The following is an 18,787-nucleotide window of genomic DNA, read 5'->3' on the forward strand; positions in this document are numbered from 1 at the left end:
AAGACAGTAGGCTAACAAACAAAACAAATTTGTGCATGTAACATTGTAGTCACTACAGCCAATTGACATTTTTCAGAAATTCCCATTTTTTTGGTCCACATTCATCTTTGGACAAATTCCTTTGACATTTGCAGCCTCTTGCAAACTCCTGTGACTGACATTCATGCTTTGATCTTCTTTTCCTTACCTGCCACGCGAGCGGAGTAGGCAAACACGATGATGTCATCGAAGGCCCAGCTGTACTCCTTGTGCGGGGGGTGGAACGCCAGCTTTCTGGAGGCTTCCTTCCTCAGGTCGATCAGGAAGGTGGAGTGGACCATGGGCACGGCAAAGCAGCCCTTACGCTCGTGCTTACGGATGGGGATGTAAGCAGGCGTGCGCTTATAGTAACCCTGTAGGAGAGGGTGGGGTGGTGGTGGGGGTGGAGGGACAAGGTTTTTGAAATACAGTACAGGATAATGATTGCATGAGTTGCAGTACCCACCGGAGGACTATGCCAAGAACCTGGCTAGGTAGTAAACAAGGTTACATTAACCTTGAGGTAGTGGTAAATCATCTACGCCAGTAATAGAAGAGCCTAGAGTCCTCATTTCCCTAACTAAATGACAGCTGTGGGCTATCTTCTTGCACAGGGGTTCCCAGGGGTGCGCGGCCTGCCACAAGGAGGTGAATAGAGCAATGGTGGATGTGTGTGTTTTTATAACAGCATTAATGAAAATGAAGTAGTTTTTAATTGCATGGTGAATTGTATGCTGGAAGAAACATCAGGTCCATTGGAAATGAGGATTCCCCAAATGATTCTGCATAATGTGTGATGATTTGTGCAGTGAAACCATACTTGAGTGGCCATCAGCACACCAAAACATTCACTTAAGGGGTGCGCGAACCACATTGAAATGTACAAGGGGGTGCGCAAGGAAAAAAGTTTGCGAACCGCTGTTCTAGCAGATTTACCACTTCCATAGGGTAACTTAACCAGGCTTATCGCTTAACCATGTTCCTGATATAGTACCCTGGCATGATATTTGTATTAGCAGACAAACTGGTGCTGCAGCCATCGCTAATGTCACTACTGTGCTGATTGAATGAATTTATTAATAATTGGTCATTCATGTACAAGCAGTGAACATGCTTCTTAGATAACGCAGTAAAACAGAACATCATTTAATTCATACAATAGTGGTATTAGCTGTGACTGCACCTCCCTGATGTCTGCTACCAAAAAAAAGTAAATGAGTGCGTCAGAAACCTCCTACTGTACCTGTGTGGTCATTCCACACCAGAAGTTGGAGTAGGCTGCCCTGGACTCCAGCATGGGAGCCACGATGGTCTTGTTCTCCCTTATGAGTTTCCATAGCACATCCGGGTTGGTCAGGAGGTTGTCACAGTCCACAAGCTGCAGAAAGAGGACGTGAATGATCAAACCCAGTCTCAAACACGGTACACCTGGTGTCAGATTTTGACGACAGTTCACCAGATGGCAATATTTGATGCAGAGGACATACTTGTCGCGTCTCATGTTGACATGGTCGGCTAAACCTAGCAATATTTGACGCCAAGGGCCTACCATTGGCGTCAAATACTGCCGCCTGGTCAATGAGTCCAAAAGGCATGCGTCAGGATGAGATCATGTTGGAATTACCAATCTGTTCCTACCCTGGCGCTAATGGTAGGGCACTCGTCTACTACGCGGCCAAACCGTCTCTCTCTCCCAACTGGCTTCCTGTCTCTACTTCACTGCCCTGTCTGATAAACACCAATAAAGGCTTGAAAAGCCCCCAAAAATACCTTAAAAAAAGGAATACCAATCTGCTCATGACCAGGGTGTGCAGCAGGATATTGCAGCTCATCTCAAAAATAGCACCGTCTTTGTTCGTTATAGTGCTCATGGCATGTAGTGACAAGTAATCTGGAACATTCCACAAAAATATCCTACAATAACACGGTCCATGGTCTATTTAAGACAGAAGAGGCAAGACTGAGTAAATATGTGTGAGCCAGATAATGATGTAAGGCCACAGTCGTTAGAAGGTGGTTGCACTTCTTGGATTGAAGAGGAAAAATTGGAAGTTAAAGGTGGAATCATCCTGACCAGAAATGACATCCCTACTCGTCTGGACGACCTGTTCTTGGTGTGTCCGACCTAGAATAGAGCTGGCCAATCACTAAAGCTTATGGTTCAAATTCCTGCCATATTCCTCCAAAGATAACCGACAATTACATTTAACAGAGGTAGTACAAATGCACCATTACAAGATGGAGGAAATGTCATCACTTTCTTTCTTGAGTTCATATTACAGGTCACTAAAAATGAAGCTCAGTGGAAACAGTTTAAGCTGCAATCTAAAAAAAAGATAGAAATAGCTGCCATCTGCATAGCTACGTAGACTAAAGTCTGCCATGGCCTATTGGTAATGGAGTCAATCTTGAAAAATTTGACTTGGAAGATTGCAGGTTCGAATCCCATATCTTGCGTGGCTGACGTGCCCCCTTTAGCAAGCTATCTAACGTAATATTGCTTTAATGCCACAGTAGCTTTAGAATATGTCAGCTACAATAAGGGCAATGTAATCAATGAATCAATCAATCCAACAAATGTACAAACCCCAACTCCGGTGAAGTTGGGACGTTTGGTAAACAGTGAATAAAATCAAAATGCTATCATTTTCAAAACATTCAATCTATTCATTAGATGGAGAATAGTGAAAAGACAACATATTAATTGTTTAGTCTTCCTCGACATTTGCTGCCATTTATTGTCCCCGTCCCAACTTATTTGAGAGGTGTTGGATTTATCAAATTAGAAATGAGTACATATGTCCCCAAAACAATATTTTTTCTCGGTTTTAACACTTAATATGTTGTCTTTTCACTATTCTCCATCTAATGAATAGATTGGATGTTTTGAAAATGATAGCATTTTGATTTTATTCACTGTTTACCAAACGTCCCAAGTTCACCGGAGTTGGGGTTTGTACAGTGGTGCTCATATGTTTACATACCCCAGCAGAATATACGCTTTCTTGGCGATTTCTCACAAAATATGAAGGATTACACAAAACCTTTTTTTTCACTCATTGCTAGTGACTAGCTTAAGATATTTATTAGCAATATTCTGTGTTTACTCTTTCAAAAGCATGATCACAACCCAAACTACCCAAATGACCCTGTTCAAAAGTTTACATACCCTAGTTTCTGATGCTGAATATGGCCCTGTTTAACATCAGGGACCGCTCTAAATTGTTTGTGGTAGTTGTGGATAAGGCTCTTAATGTTCTCAGTTGACAAAACAGCACATTCTTCCTGGCAGAATGGTTGTTTCCTATAATATCTCTGGGTGTCTTGCTGGAACCTCACATTTGAGGTTTCCCCTGAGTGGCTGAATGATGTTGAGATCAGGAGAGTGAGATGGTCGCTCAAAAACTTCATTTTATTATTTCTGAAGCTAATGACGGGTTGATTTGGCTTTCTGTGCTGAAATATTGTCATGTTGGCATGTCCAAACAATGGACCATGTGCAGTTTCAAGGCTGATGAGTGTCAAGTTTCATCCAGTATTTTTCACAGGGCAATGTATTCATCATTCTGTGAGTATGGACCAAAAGTGTAGTGCATTTGTAACTCAAATGTCCCCATGACATCAGTGGTCCATAACCATGCTTCACAGAAGGGATGGTGTAACTTTCATCATAGGCTCCGTTGACTGTTCTCCAAATGGTACTGTTAATAGTGGCTGGAAAAAGTTCCATATTGATCTCATTTTTCCAAATGACTTTGTCACAGGCATTTTGATGCTTCTCACTGTGCTATTTGGTGTATCATGTGCAAAATAACATGTTTGCATTTTTGTAGTAATGACTTTCTCCTGGCAACCCCCAACAGCCCATCTTTCCTCAAGTGCCTCTTTCCTGTACAGTTTAAAACATTTTTTCATGTTGTCCTATATTTCACCTGAAGTTATTTTTTGGTTGTCCTATGCCTCCTGAACAATTTCCCTTGCAATGATCATTGCAATGCAATGATTCCCTTGCCCATAGGCTAGATTCCAGCCAAACTCCTCATATTGCATTTCTGAATTGAAATTCCAACGGTGCCAACATGGCAATATTTCGACACAGAAAGCCAAATCAACCCGTCATTACCTTCAGAAAGAATGAAATGAAGGTTTTTAAGCGACCATTTCACTCTCTTGATCTGAACATCATTGAGGGGAAACCTCAAATGTGAGGTTCCAGCAAGACACCCAAAGATATTATAGGAAACAACCATTCTGCCAGGAAGAATGTGCTGTTTTGTCATCTGAGAACATTAAGAGCCTTATCCACAACTACCACAAACAATTTAGAGCGGTCCCTGATGTTAAACAGCATATATATATAACAGCCATATTCAGCATCAGAAACTAGGGTATGTAAACTTTTGAACAGGGTCATTTGGGTATTTTGGGTTGTGATCATGCTTTTGAAAGAGTAAACACAGAATATTGCTAATAAATATCTTAAGCCAGTCACTAGCCATGAGTGAAAAAAAAGGTTTTGTGTAATCCTTCATATTTTGTGAGAAATCGCCAAGAAAGCGTATATTCTGCTGGGGTATGTAAACATATGAGCACCACTGTATATAGCACATTGCCATACTCAGTCATCATTCAATGTAGTCAATTCAATGCCATTCAATAAAGCCGTATACTACCATGAAGTAGTCAGCCCACATCTCCCTGGCGGACTCCAGCGCTGCTTGCCTTAGCTTCATCACATAGGCATAACGCTGGGTGCTCCACTGTTTGGGCCCGTCCTCATCAGAGAAGGCTCTATGATACAAAAGAATACAATACAATAATGATAATGATAATTATCATCATCATCATCGTCAGAGAAGGCTCTATGATAAAAAAGAATATAATACAATAATGATAATTATCATCATCATCAGAGAAGGCTCTATGATAAAAAAGAATACAATACAATAAGTAAGGGTTAACGTTCGGCGAGAAGGTCGCTACCGTGGAATAGCAGCACGACAGAGAGAATCTTTAGACCCCGACGCGGAGCGGAGGGGTCTTGTTCTCTCTGAAGTGCTGCTACTCCACAAAGCGACCGACTCGCCGAAAGTTAACCCGCTTATTATATGGATATACTTAAATGATTCACACATGGCGGGGACATTTCTTTAGGCCTATTTAATGTTAAGATTGTTGCTGCGCAAAACAAAACAGTGCCGTTGTGAAACACCGCTAGGCAACAGCTAGGTAGCCAGGACAACAGGTGTTGTCTATCACAGCAGCTGATTAGAGTCTTGTTGAAAAGTCGCTTTAGCAGTGAAAAGTCTTGTTGCCATTGACAGCGGTCTGTTATAGACCAACCCGTCCGTTATCGAAAAATAACAGACGTGCGAACGTTGGGGAGCCCCGTTGAAATGAATGGAGCATTCGACCGATGACGTCACAACCATATAATAATGATAATTATCATCATCATCATCGTCAGAGAAGGCTCTATGATAAAAAAGAATATAATACAATAATGATAATTATCATCATCATCATCATCATCATCATCATCGTCGTCAACATTATAACAAAGCAATGTAATGTACAGTTTCAAAACACTATTTAATGCATACATTATCTAATATGCTTTACATATGCAACGTCTATTTTAATTTAATATATAAAAAAACAATTAAGATAAGCATTTATATTACTATATTACATATCTATATTTTAAAATATTGAGTACAATGTAAATTCATAAGCATGTAGGCTAATACTGTGCACGATTTATAGGGTGCATGATATGCGTAAGGAGGTAGGGAATTCACTCACAATTATTTGTACACGGTCATTTCAATATTGTATTGTAATTTATATGAGGATCATTGATTTATTAACATAAAGCAGGGTGGTATAACCACAGTTAATACCACTATTATGATAAATTCAATGCTTATTATATTTCTACTGGATTGTCTAAAAAGGATATTCATTGATTGTATATTCATTTCCGATTATCAATTGTTGTATTTAATGAATACAAGAGTGGCAATTGCTGTGGTTCTATCACATGACGCCTGGTACTAAAAAAGCCCACCAATGGCCCATGTCATGAGCAAGCAACTCAACAACTGGACCAGCTGTTTGGATGAAATCCAAGCACCGGACTGTCCGTGGCTTCTCGAGTGGCTTCCACTCCACAGTGTCAGGGTGGCATGACCACAGTTAATACCACTATTGAATACATTTTTATGTTTTTTACTACGTACATATTCATTCCTTGTACATTCATTTCCGATTATCAATTGATGTACAGTATTTAATGAATACAAGAGAAGCAATAGCGGTTGTGGTTGGGATGAAATCCAGGCACTGGACTGACTGACCGTGGCTTCTCGAGCGGCCTCCACTCCACAGTGTGGTATTCCTTCTGCACCTTGGTGAGCCAGTCCCTCAGCATGGTGGTGGTGTTGTCCACATTGTGGTCGGTGGCTACCCTGCACAGCGTCCAAATAAAGAAGCACGTGATTACTGTGTGGGTACTGTAGATTGGTGAGGCACGCGCACACTCACACACTCGCTCACACACTCTCTCTCCCACACACACACACACACATACATCACACAGTAAAACACAAACACTACGTTAGATCATTGCACCAAAATTGTTTTTTGGATAAACAGACGCGCACGCACGCATGCCACTATGTCATTTGACAAAAAAGCATTTTGAAAACCTTGCAACAATTAATCACATCAAAACCAAACAACTGTACAGTAAATGTCAACGCGTTTAGGCCTCTCTGATTACATGGCTGGGTGCAAACAGAGGGAGAGCAGACTGCCGAGAAAGCCAATAATATGAATCATCCTCCACCAGCCGGTTGGCATGACTTTAGTGTTATCCACACTGAGGCTTGTGGTTACCCTCTTGATACAGAGGTACACACAAGAGAGTGCAAGTGCTTCGTTTTGGTACTTCCAATTTCAGCGGTGATGAACGCAAAACAGGCATGACTGATGGGAAAAGGTTTGCATTCAAGGCATAATGCACAGCAAAATACAGTGTCTAGATTTATATCCATCATGCTTCAGTTATAGTCTCCTATATGTGCACAATGACTTTCTGGCATATACTGGAACTTCTTCTACACTTTTGCACCAGCATGCGTTAGACACTACCAACTTTCAATTGTTTTTGAACCTGTACTCTGTGCAGGTAGAAAGAGAGAGAGAGAGAGAGAGAGAGAGAGAGAGAGAGAGAGAGAGAGAGAGAGAGAGAGAGAGAGAGAGAAAGCCAATAATATCATCCTTCACCAGACTGCAGAGAAAGCCAATAATACTGTATCATCCTTCACCAGTCAGCTGTCATGACTGTAGTGTTATCCACACACTGAGGCTTGTGGTTGGGACATAGAGACACACATGACAGTGAAAGTGTTTAATTTCTGGTGCTTCCAATTTCAACGGCGATGAGCACAAAACAAGCATGATTTAATGGCAAACGGCTTGTAATAAAGGTAGGCTAAAATCAATCTATTATGGTGTCCTACTTGCGTAAAATGACTTTAATTTCCTATACTGACACTTGCTCTGCACCAGCATTATGTAGACTGACTCTAACCTTGAATCTAACCAACCGTCAGCTGTTTATGAACTGGCACCTGCACTGTAAGTTACAGGTGCAATTCCAGAAAGAAGAGAGCCGTGAAAGCCGAGTGTTTAGTTCTGGCCAGGCAATGGTAGTCAAGAAGCGTGGCGCTTTCTCCTCACCTCTCATTCCCTACTAATTGATTGAGGTGTATCCCCTCTGCTGATCATCTTTACTCCCTAGCGATTGGCCACGCACCTTTGGGGGAGCCCTTTAAATTGTACCCCTTTGTTCCTCAATTGTGTGTTACTTGTTTTTTTGCTACCCACCTCCTCCTAAATACGTAATTAGTAGAGTAGATTAAGTTGTCCAGTAGCATACAGTACATACTACATAAATACCGCAGACATTACACACAAGACATTACACACATATATTAACTATGTATAGCTCACTCTTACATACATACAGCCCCCCCTCTCTCACACACACAAACACATACACCCCCCCCCCCCACACACACACACCAAATTAAAAAGTGTCCACAGTGTCACATGTACTATGCCTTAGCTGAGCGGCACATAGCAGTCCATGACAAAGTGACCAACAAGGTGTCCAGGAGTGTCAGAAGTCACTTAATTTACAATAAAGACAATTCATTTGGAATATTCTCTTGTGTTTCTTGACTAAAATGTTTCTGACAGAAATATGAATCATCCTCCACCAGCCGGCTGACCTGACTAGTGTTATCCACACTGAGGCTTGTGGTCATCCTCTTGATATAGAGATATACAAGAGAGGAAAAGGGCCTCATGGCCATGCTTCCAATTTCAACAGTGATGAGACCAAAACAAGCATGATTGATGGCAAAAGACTTGCAATCAAGCTATAAAACGCTGCAAAACACAGTGTCTGGATTTATACGATATACCATGCTTCTATTATGGTCTCCTACGCATGGAAAACAACGTTCCTGTGTATAATGAAACTTCCTCTACATTTCTTGCACCAGCCTGTGTAAGACACTAACCAACTCATTTCTAGGGTGATGAACAGAAAACACACTGCAAAACACAGTGCCTAGATGTATGTACGTGTATACAGTGAGTCCAATATGTATTTGATCCCTTGCTGATTTTGTTGGTTTGCCTACTAAAAAAGACACGATCAGTCAATAAATGTTATGATAATATGTATTCTAATATGGAGAAACAGAATATCAAAAAGAAAATCCAGAAATTAACTGAAGAGAATATATATTAATTTATTTCCATTTCATCGAGCAAAATAAGTATTTGATCCCCTGCCAACTGATTACAGTTCCGGCCCCACAGACCAGATGGGCACTTCCGATCAACTTGTCATCTGAATTAAAGACACCTGTACATACTAACATGCATAAAAGACACATTGAATCAGCAGAATCAGTCCATAGTATGAGTGAATCAGTCACACTCCAACCTCACCAGAATGGGAAAGACCAAAGAGTGGTCAAATGAGATCAGGGACACGATTTTAGACCTGAACAAAAATTAAATGGACTGCAAAGCCACAAGAAAGAGACTGGGTATTAATGACCCAGCTGTTGATGCATTTCTTCCAAAATGTGAGGAATACAAAATGACTATCCATCAGCCTGTCAGGGGTTCTATACAAGATTTTACCTTTTGTAGGGATTTGATAATCATGAGAACAGAAAGAAATCACCCTAGAGCTGTACGGGATGAACTAGGCAATGATATCAAAGCTACTGGGACCAAAATCACTGATAAAACTACTGGTAGCACTTAATGCCACAGAGGTTTAAAATCCTGTAGTGCACACATGGTACCTCTACTTAAGAAGGAACCTGCGCAGTCCCACTTGAGGTTTGCCAACAGACATCAGACTGGTTTAGGATATGATAAGGAGGTGCTGTAGTCAGATGAAACCAAAATCAAGCTGTTTGGCATTATCACAATTCAATGTGTTTTGAGAAAGAGTACTGCTGTCTATGATCCCAAGAACACCCTCCTCGCCATCATGCATGAAAGTGGTATCATTATGGTTTGAGGGTGTTTGTCTGGCCAAGGCACAGGACAACTTCGCATCGTCAATGAATGGATGGAGGGAGACATGTAATGTGCAATCCTGAGTGCAAACGTCCTTCCCTCCACCACTACACTGAAGGGTGGGCCCTTTTTGGATCTCCCAACATGACAATAATACACAACATACAGTCAATGCAACAAAGGAGTGGCTCAATAAGAAGCATATTAAAGTCGTGAAGTGGCCTAGACAGTCTCCAAATATTAACCCTATAGTAATTATATGGAGAGAACTGAACCTCCCATTTGCCAAGCTACAGCCACAAACTATTAATGTTTTAGAGATAATGTGCAAAGAAAAATGGGCAAAAAACATTTTCTACTATATGCACAAACTAAAAGAAGCATCTAACCTCAGTGCTAGACAACTAGGGCTTTGCCACAAAGCACTTTATCCTCTTTAGCTAGAGGGGTCAAATACTTATTGGCCTAAATTAAATACAAATAAATTAAAATATATTATTTTAAGTTATTTTCTGGAATTTCTTTTTGATATTCTGTCTCTCCATGTTTGAATACATATTATCATAAATTTATAGACTGATCATGTCTTTATTAGTGGGCAAACCGGCAAAATCAGCAAGGGATCAAATACATATTGGACTCACTGTATATACGTACCATGCTTGCTTCTATTACATCCTACTTATATACAAAGCCTTTCCTGCCCATATTGAAACTTCTACAGTTCTTGTTCCACTGGTATGTATGAGACATCATCCACATCTTCAGTTGTTTTTGAACCTTTACTCTACTCAGGGCCAACAAAACATGATGTATTGGTTGATTGGACCTATGCAATCTCTCACATCTGTGCTACTGTGCCAGTCCTGTGTATCAGCCCTCATTGCCAAGAGACTGGCTGGGACTCGCAGCTTACGGCTGACCCAGTGGCCTGTGCAAGCAAAGAGGTGACACATCCCTGCTACTTCCCGGCCAACCCAAACAGTTCTCATGTCAAACAGTCAAAACAAGACTTCTAAGATGTAGAAAAGATAACAGGGTAGAAAAAGAGCCTGATTAAGAGCTCTCGTTTGAATGCTTTCTGTCTTCAAGTCCCTTTGCCTGTGTTGTTCCATGTTGTTTCAAGTCTTTACTTAGGCCTTCCTGTTAGCACTTTGGTCAGTTGCTCTTGTTGTTTTAAAAGTGCATTACAAATAAACTTTGACTTGAATAAACTTTGAAGAACACATTCAAACAAGGGCAAGTGTCCGCTCATGCAAGGTACCCTCTCGTAAGAGTGAGTCCTAAAACTCTTTCTTGTCCACAGGAATTGTGTTTTGGCATAGCCATCCATAGTGGTGTGCATTGGTACTGACCTCACAATTCAATTCGATTACGATTCAGGAGATAACGATTCGATTCGAATTGATTCAGTCTGATTCTACGATGCACTGCAATGCATCACATTTCTATTGAAAGCAAGGCAAATTTGGTAACACTTTCTATGAAGCCCATATCTATAGCCCATAATGAGCGCATTTATAACAAATTATAATGCACATTATAATTACTTACAACGCATTACGACTACACCTATGATGTTTCATGATGCTTATGTTAACAGTAATCAATAACCATGAAACTAGCTTATAATGCTTTATAAATCCAAGGGTGTCATGAGTGCTCATGACTGGATATAAACTACAGGCTGCCTGATGGGGCTTACAGAGCATTATGATGCATTATAGATGTGCATTATACAGTGCATTATAGATGCATCCATATGAACTTGACTTAACTTAGAGCACACATTGACGACTTATGATCTAACATGGAACAGTATAGCATCTTATGAGCCCTTATGACAGTTTATCATCCAGGTCTGTGCATAGAGGGGTATAGGTACTCATAATGTACTATAAGCCCCATCAGGCAGCCTGTAGTTTATAGCCAGTCATGAGCACTCATGACACCCTTGGATTTATAAAGCATTATAAGCTAGATACATGGTTATTCATAACTGTTAATATAAAGCATCATGAAGCGCTATGAGTGTAGTCATAATACGTTGTAAGTAATTATGCGCATTATAATTTGTTATAAATGTGCCTATAATGCGCTATAGACATGGGCTTTAAGTAAAGTGTTACCGCAAAATTTTCCTCTGTCTTGAGGCAATACAAGGAGTCAGATAAGCTTACTGAACAACATTTTATTGGCTGTTTCATGTATCAGTCCTGCAGTTTTCAATGCTTTGAAGTGCTTTGATTTAATGTACAAACCCCAACTCCGGTGAAGTTGGGACGTTTGGTAAACAGTGAATAAAATCAAAATGCTATCATTTTCAAAACATTCTATCTATTCATTAGATGGAGAATAGTGAAAAGACAACATATTAAGTGTTAAAACCGAGAAAAAATATTGTTTTGGGGGACATATGTACTCATTTCTAATTTGATAAATCCAACACGTCTCAAATAAGTTGGGACGGGGATCAGTGAAATTTAGTAAACATCTAAATAAGATAAAACAACAAAGAAGAACATTTCAAAATGAATTGTACTGACGGACAATATAGGTGTCCAGGTATAAGATCATCACAGAGAGGCTGAGTCACTCAGAATTAAAGATGCAAAGGGAATAATTACCATAGTTATTACATACATTTTTGAATTCCCTTTGATTTACCACGATTGAGTGTATTTAAGACATATTTTTGTTACAAAAACCATTGTATAGGTTCATGACATCATGAAATATATATTGGCTGTAGTCTCACTCTAATTCCTGGAGTGCTAGAGCTAATGAAAAATGAACATATTAAGAATGCTTAATGCGTGCAAATGATACAGGGGTGTAACATTCTCCTAAGCACCTGAGCTCACTTGAAATAAACCCAGAAGACATGGGAAACTGTCCTTTGCTTACAGAAGTCAGCAGAAGTTGTAGAAGTCCATTCTTTTTGACAATAATAGAGCATTGCACATCCTGTGCTACAGTGAAAATCCAACTTGTGTTAGTGCTAACTTCAAAAGTCAGCCTCCATGATGGCATGCGGGTGCAGTAGTGCATTGGTTAAGATGTTCTCACTCATCTGTAGAGTTAAATACAGTGCTGAATGGTATAAATGGGTTTTAAACAGCATGAAAAGCCACTCATGCATTATATTTTGAAGGGAGATATTTGATTACTGCCACATTTGCATTCTCTACTATGTTTTAACAGTTTGGCTCCATCATAAGGACCAGCAGGTGATAAAATGGTGGACTTTTGGTCAAGACCTGTCACACTGTAAGCACTACAGAAAGGAAAACATTGCAAAACATGACAAGGAATACACCCACCATTTAAGCTGGTGAAATCATGTCCAAGATAGGAATTAACACTGTTTTTTTATATAAAATCATCTCATCGGTTAATGTATTTAACTGTTAAGTGTTGTCTTTTGTTTTGTTTTTAGTCTTCCTCGACATTTGCTGCCATTTATTGTCCCCGTCCCAACTCTTTTGAGACGTGTTGGATTTATCAAATTAGAAATGAGTACATATGTCCCCCAAAACAATATTTTTTCTCTGTTTTAACACTTAATATGTTGTCTTTTCACTATTCTCCATCTAATGAATAGATTGAATGTTTTGAAAATAATAGCATTTTGATTTTATTCACTGTTTACCAAACGTCCCAACTTCACCGGAGTTGGGGTTTGTAGGCTAACGTTAATTTGCTCCGGAAATATCCACGGAAGTAAAAGAAACTTGCCGCATCGGAAAAAATATGCCGCATCGATTATGGCACTTGCCAAATCGATTATTGAGTTGTCCTGCCCCGCATTGCAATTAATTGCTGAATCGATTATTGTTCACACCACTAGCCATCCACTAGCATTAGGAAAACAGGACTTTAAACAAAAGGTTAGGATCTATTTCGGAAATAAAGTAAAGAATTTAGATGACTTGGGGATGCGTTTGTATACACTATGTAATATCTGTTGGGGCAGCCGTGGCCTGGTGGTTAAGGAGATGGGCTTTAGATCAGAGGATTGCAGGTTCGAGTCCCACCCTTCCACTCCCCATCTCACTCCATGACTGAAGTGCCCTTAAGCAAGGCACCAACTGTAAACCCACACTGCTCCAGGGACTGTAACCAATACACTGTAAGTCACTTTGGATAAAAGCGTCAGCTAAGTGTAATGTAATGTGTCCACCGGCGACCATGTTGAGAATACTGTACATGCAAGGGTTTAACATTTTTTTCCACGTTATCCCTTGCATGACCTGTATCTTTCTCCATGATCAAACCAAGCCAAACCAAGAATTGTACGGGTTGGCCTACAAGGAGAACATGAGAAAAGCGGTAAGTTACAGTAAGGCTGGAATGTGACGTAAAATGTTAGTGTCAAATTCTCACAGAAATAACTGCAGGCAGAGCTTCTTTGATGTGATTTGGGTTTCTTGACTTTCTCAGACTTTGGGAATCAAACACACAGCCATCTAGTGTTCCCTTTGCAAGTCCTTTGACTGGAAAGCAAACCATCCCATCCGCAACACCAGGGGAAATTACATTTCTATACTGTATATAGGTGTGATATCTGATATTGAAGAAGTACAATCAAAAAGTGGTACTGATGTTCTGGTATGCCTCAAAACTGAACATTTCTGATATCTAAAATCTGGACAACAAAAATACACAGCCTATATACAAGTCAGGGGTGCTTTTCTCGAAACCATAGTTGCTCACTTCATTAGCTACTTTGTTGTTTCCAAAGCAATTTCCCATTTGCAACTACCCAAGTTGCTAACTAGCTAACAACTACGCTTTCGAGAAACAGAGCCCTGATAACTAGGTAATAAATTTCAGAGCTTGTGCTGTATACAGTACTGTTTACTGTATACAAAGCAGATACCTTTGGAGACACTCGCATACATAATCCTACTGGCCCTGGCTTTTCAGAAGACCAGAGAAAACCAAAACATTTATCTTCTTGTTTTTGTTAAACCTCAGCTTGCAGTGAACTAGGGCAATATGCTTTACACGTGTACATACAGAGGCGAATCAAACGGAAGTGATGAAACATAGATGCAGAGCTTGTGTTTACGTGTAGTCGGGGGATATTTAACAGCTGCTCTGCAGCTAAATAGTTGCTCTCTTCTCTTCTCTGCCTACAATTATACAGTACAAGACAAGTACATGACGTTTCACTGCATTTGACAGACGAGAGCTCCTTAACGAGACAGACCACAGCATGAACTCATGCAGGATATTAGTTGCTCCAAGGAGCCACAGCCCAAAGTTTTTTTTTCCCCTGGAGCATAAAAGCATGACCTGGTTTGGGGCTACACTACACTACAGAAGGAAAGTGCCAGTCACAGTGTGTCTGTGAGACAGCCACTCATTCAGGCGTGAAACAATGGGCAACAACTTCAGGCTTCGGTTCTCATATAACATGCCCACTTTGTCCCACAGGTATCGAGTTGTCCCTGCTGGACTCTCTTCTAAAAGTCTTGTCTGGTAAGTGTAATGGACATTAAAGGGCTTAAGATCTGAGTCTTCAGGCTGATAAAAAAAATGACTCAGACTCTTAACTGCACTCAGCTGTTTGAGGAGGCACCATACAAGCAACCAAACCAGAGGGTACAGGGCAGGTGAACACGAGGTCCATTCCAAGGGGTCTGTCTGCACTTGAAAAGGATCTCCACCCACGCTGATCACAATGGCCGACATTATTTTCAGGAAGTTTAGTATGGCCGATTGACAGAATCTAAGATTGCATCACATTACATTTAGTTCACATTCTTATCCTGTGCGACTGGCGACTGTGTGACTAAACACCAGTGACGGTACTCCTTGCAGCCAGCCAGGTCTTACCATACTATACCCTGGAGATGATAATTGACATGAGCTTTACGGATTGGATTCAAGGTCCCCTTGAGAAGACAAAGCTTTTGTATTGCAAATATATTTTCTAAATAGGTATATACAAAAAAATAATGTATCAGCCATTTGTTTGCTGAGGTTGTCATATCAAGTTTCATGAACAGCATAGTGATAGGCATGATAAGGCCTATTAGCCCTATGCTGTCCAGTGGTGAAAGTAGACGGGTGCGCACAGGTGCACAGCACTGGTATAGGCTAAAATGTACAGCTGGTGCGCAGTACCGGTAAGAGAATAGGTTAAATGCAGTCCAAAAATCCCACATTTCAGAAAAGTAAGGTCTGCCGTTTCAGTAGAAACCCCACTATGCCATTTGAGACAACCTATGAAGAGACACCCAGAATAGTCATGCAGCGATTATAGATACGTAATGCTCATTTTTAATCTGGTTTGTTTATTGCTTGTTTGCGGGTGGTGGGGGGTAGCACCGGTAAGAAACGAAAACTACTCTCACCCCTGCCAATGTCTGATATAGGCGGGAAACACTGTAGGCAACTGAATCCATGAGCCTCTGATCCCAAGACCAAACAGGTCACAGCTGCACGGCCAGTGTTTTCAGGGCCAGACTAGAAGACTAGAATCCGGCGTCAGAGACAGGAAGAGGTCACTCATCACATCACACCCATCCACTGCCTTCTCCACGCTGCCCCGCAGCTTACCGTGCTCTCTTCACTGTTCTAATGGAATCTGTCTGGCCCTACTGCACACTTTCCACAACACTGCCAGAAATGGTGTTTGCCTTGCAACCGTTCTAAATGTAGGCCCACATGTGAGCCATGCTCAAGTTTTGACAACCACACACACACACACACACACACACACACACACACACACACACACACACACACACACACACACACACACACACACACACACACACACACACACACACACACACACAGGTCTCGAATTAAAATGAGGACTGTTTTGGTCAACTGAGCTTACATAAGTGGGTCATTGGTGTAATGCTTTTTAAACGGTCTGACTGAAAAGGATATTGCTCCAATTACAACCAATGGGGGCATTTAGTCTGAGTAAGGCTGTCCGTATCTGTGTGTAGTCCGTTGGGAGCTGTGAGAAACTCTGTTGTTGGCGACGCTTACGGTCAGCTGCAGGCAGATGTTTAGAAAGCCTCTGGCCTGACTCCCACTCTTCTTCAAACAGCCGGCTATTGAAAGATCTGTGGCAGCCATAGCTTACAAATAAAGGAGTTTGGACAGTCCCAATTAAATCAAAACTGCAAATTGGTAAAATATTCACAGTATGCAGTCAGTCAATGGGTGAAGTGAGAAGTGTTTGAAGCAGGGCTCCCCTCCATCCTGTGGATGCTATGATGAATGACCCAAGCCAGGTGCCTCTTCACATCATGTGATTTCAATTATAGTGGCATTCCTTCAGTGTCCACGAATAGGCCTCTATGAGATGACATGGCACAACATCAAATTCGCCAAGGTCCTGGTCTATTAAATAGCCCTGGCGCATCTAACGAAAAGTGTTATAGGCTAATCATGTCACCAGATCATACCAACTTGAACACATGCGTTTAAGTGAAACGCGTATTGCATAGGCTACTGGAAAATAGTTTACCGCGGACTTTGTATGTTTAGTGGGAGGTAAGAATGTTGCGACTTCAGCGTCCAGGGGTCGCGTTATTAACAACTTAACCAGGTATGCTGCAGCTCTGGGCTGCAAAGGCTACGTGGAGAGGGAGAGGAGACGAGGCTGGGGGAAGGCAGGAAGGAATTGATTACGTAGATAGAAGAAGTGCCTGCTACTTAAACGAGTAGCCTACAAAGGCTACAGTCATACAGAGGAAGAAGCTGACACACAGATGTGTGATGGGTCACAGAGGGTGAACCAACATGAAGTTTGTAGATCCTGCACAGTATACAGTCTTAGTGAATAACTGATAAGATGTAGCCTCATGTCGGTTTCATTGTATCCATTCCTACCCTCAGTCAAAGCTGATACTAATAAACTAATAACAATGTACCAAACATCTTTTTCCCCCGACTCAACAGGAGCTTAACTACAACCACAACCACACAATCTCATCATGTAAAGCCGCACATTTGTGTATTTCGTCGCCACCGTGTTCAGACGTGTTGAAACCTGATCAGAATAATGTGCAACACGTATCTGTCTCCAAGGCACAGCCGCTACTAAAAGGTCTAGATCACTTACCACAGGGCAATACGCTCTTTCGGATAGTTCAGGCGTTCAATAGTCCCCAGAAAGTATGGTAATGAATGTTCCGAGTTGCGACAGATGAGCGCAATAAGAACTCTTGGAGCAAGGAGAGGAGACTCCGGATTCCACCGCTCCTCTGGAAAGTATCCCTGGACATGCTCTAACTTTAAACACGACAACAAAGTAAGTACTAATAAAGCAAAACTGTACATTTTAGAGCTGCAAAAATTACAGCACATGTCTATCCAATGCAGCCAAGAGTGACAAACTCATTTGGCGAGGTAGATGCAAGGTTTGAAAGTTCTGCACTGAGATTTTTTTCATTTACCGACAGAAATACGGCGCTCGAAGTGACAACGCTGCAAGTTAAAGGGATCGCTATACCAGATGGATTTAAAGGGAACGTAGGAGCGTCAAGTATCATTTTCCCACCGCTAGGTGGAGGGAGGAGGAGAGGTGGACAGTCCGTGGTGCGTGTGGTGCTATGAGAGCCTTGGTAGCCCAGGCGTTTTATCTTTTCTCATGAATCAAATGTAATTGCTTACGACCCAATTTCTTGACAGGGAACCACAAACTGGAAGAAGAGAGTTGCTGGTTTCCAAAGTGGACAACAAACCCATTAAAGGAGCACTGTGTAATATTTGTAGTAGTAGTAGTATTAGTAGGAGGCCTAGGCCTATTCATGCTGTCCGTTCAGAAATGTTACCTTTTCAATAGGCCTACTTACCACCGCACCATCAAATTCTAAGTAGGCTAATCATAATGACTAGAAAAATTGCATTTTCATATATGAAAAGGGAGATTTTTTCCATTGTCCACCATTTTGAATCTCCATAAATAGACATTTTTAGCTTCGACCTTACTGTACTTTTGTCATAGTAGTAAATACAGAATTAGTTCATTATTTAGTAAATATTCATGAAAAGATAAAATTTTGCAGCAGACAGCAGTTTCAATGAGCAGCATAGTTGCAATACCTACTCTGACCACCATCCTACACAGTGTACCTTTAAACCTACAACATAACAAATGACTGGTTCTTCATTTGCTTCT

The 18,787-nt window shown here is 41.1% G+C and overlaps 1 protein-coding gene across 1 annotated transcript in view; it reads right to left on the bottom strand.

Moving 5' to 3' along the window:
- Positions 1-18,050, bottom strand: part of colgalt1a (collagen beta(1-O)galactosyltransferase 1a) — a 29,288-nt gene extending 11,238 nt beyond the window's left edge. Inside the window, exons 1-5 of the mRNA XM_063215160.1 lie at positions 17,729-18,050; positions 6,378-6,488; positions 4,692-4,809; positions 1,262-1,396; positions 188-392 (exon numbers count right to left, since the gene is read on the bottom strand). Of these exons, the coding sequence (XP_063071230.1) occupies positions 188-392; positions 1,262-1,396; positions 4,692-4,809; positions 6,378-6,488; positions 17,729-17,973 (814 nt within the window). The 5' untranslated portion in view covers positions 17,974-18,050. The remainder of the gene's footprint in view (positions 1-187; positions 393-1,261; positions 1,397-4,691; positions 4,810-6,377; positions 6,489-17,728) is intronic.
- Positions 18,051-18,787: the final 737 nt, after the last annotated feature.

This window comes from Engraulis encrasicolus, chromosome 2 (genome assembly GCF_034702125.1).
Source record: "Engraulis encrasicolus isolate BLACKSEA-1 chromosome 2, IST_EnEncr_1.0, whole genome shotgun sequence".
Taxonomy (NCBI): Eukaryota; Metazoa; Chordata; class Actinopteri; order Clupeiformes; family Engraulidae; genus Engraulis; species Engraulis encrasicolus.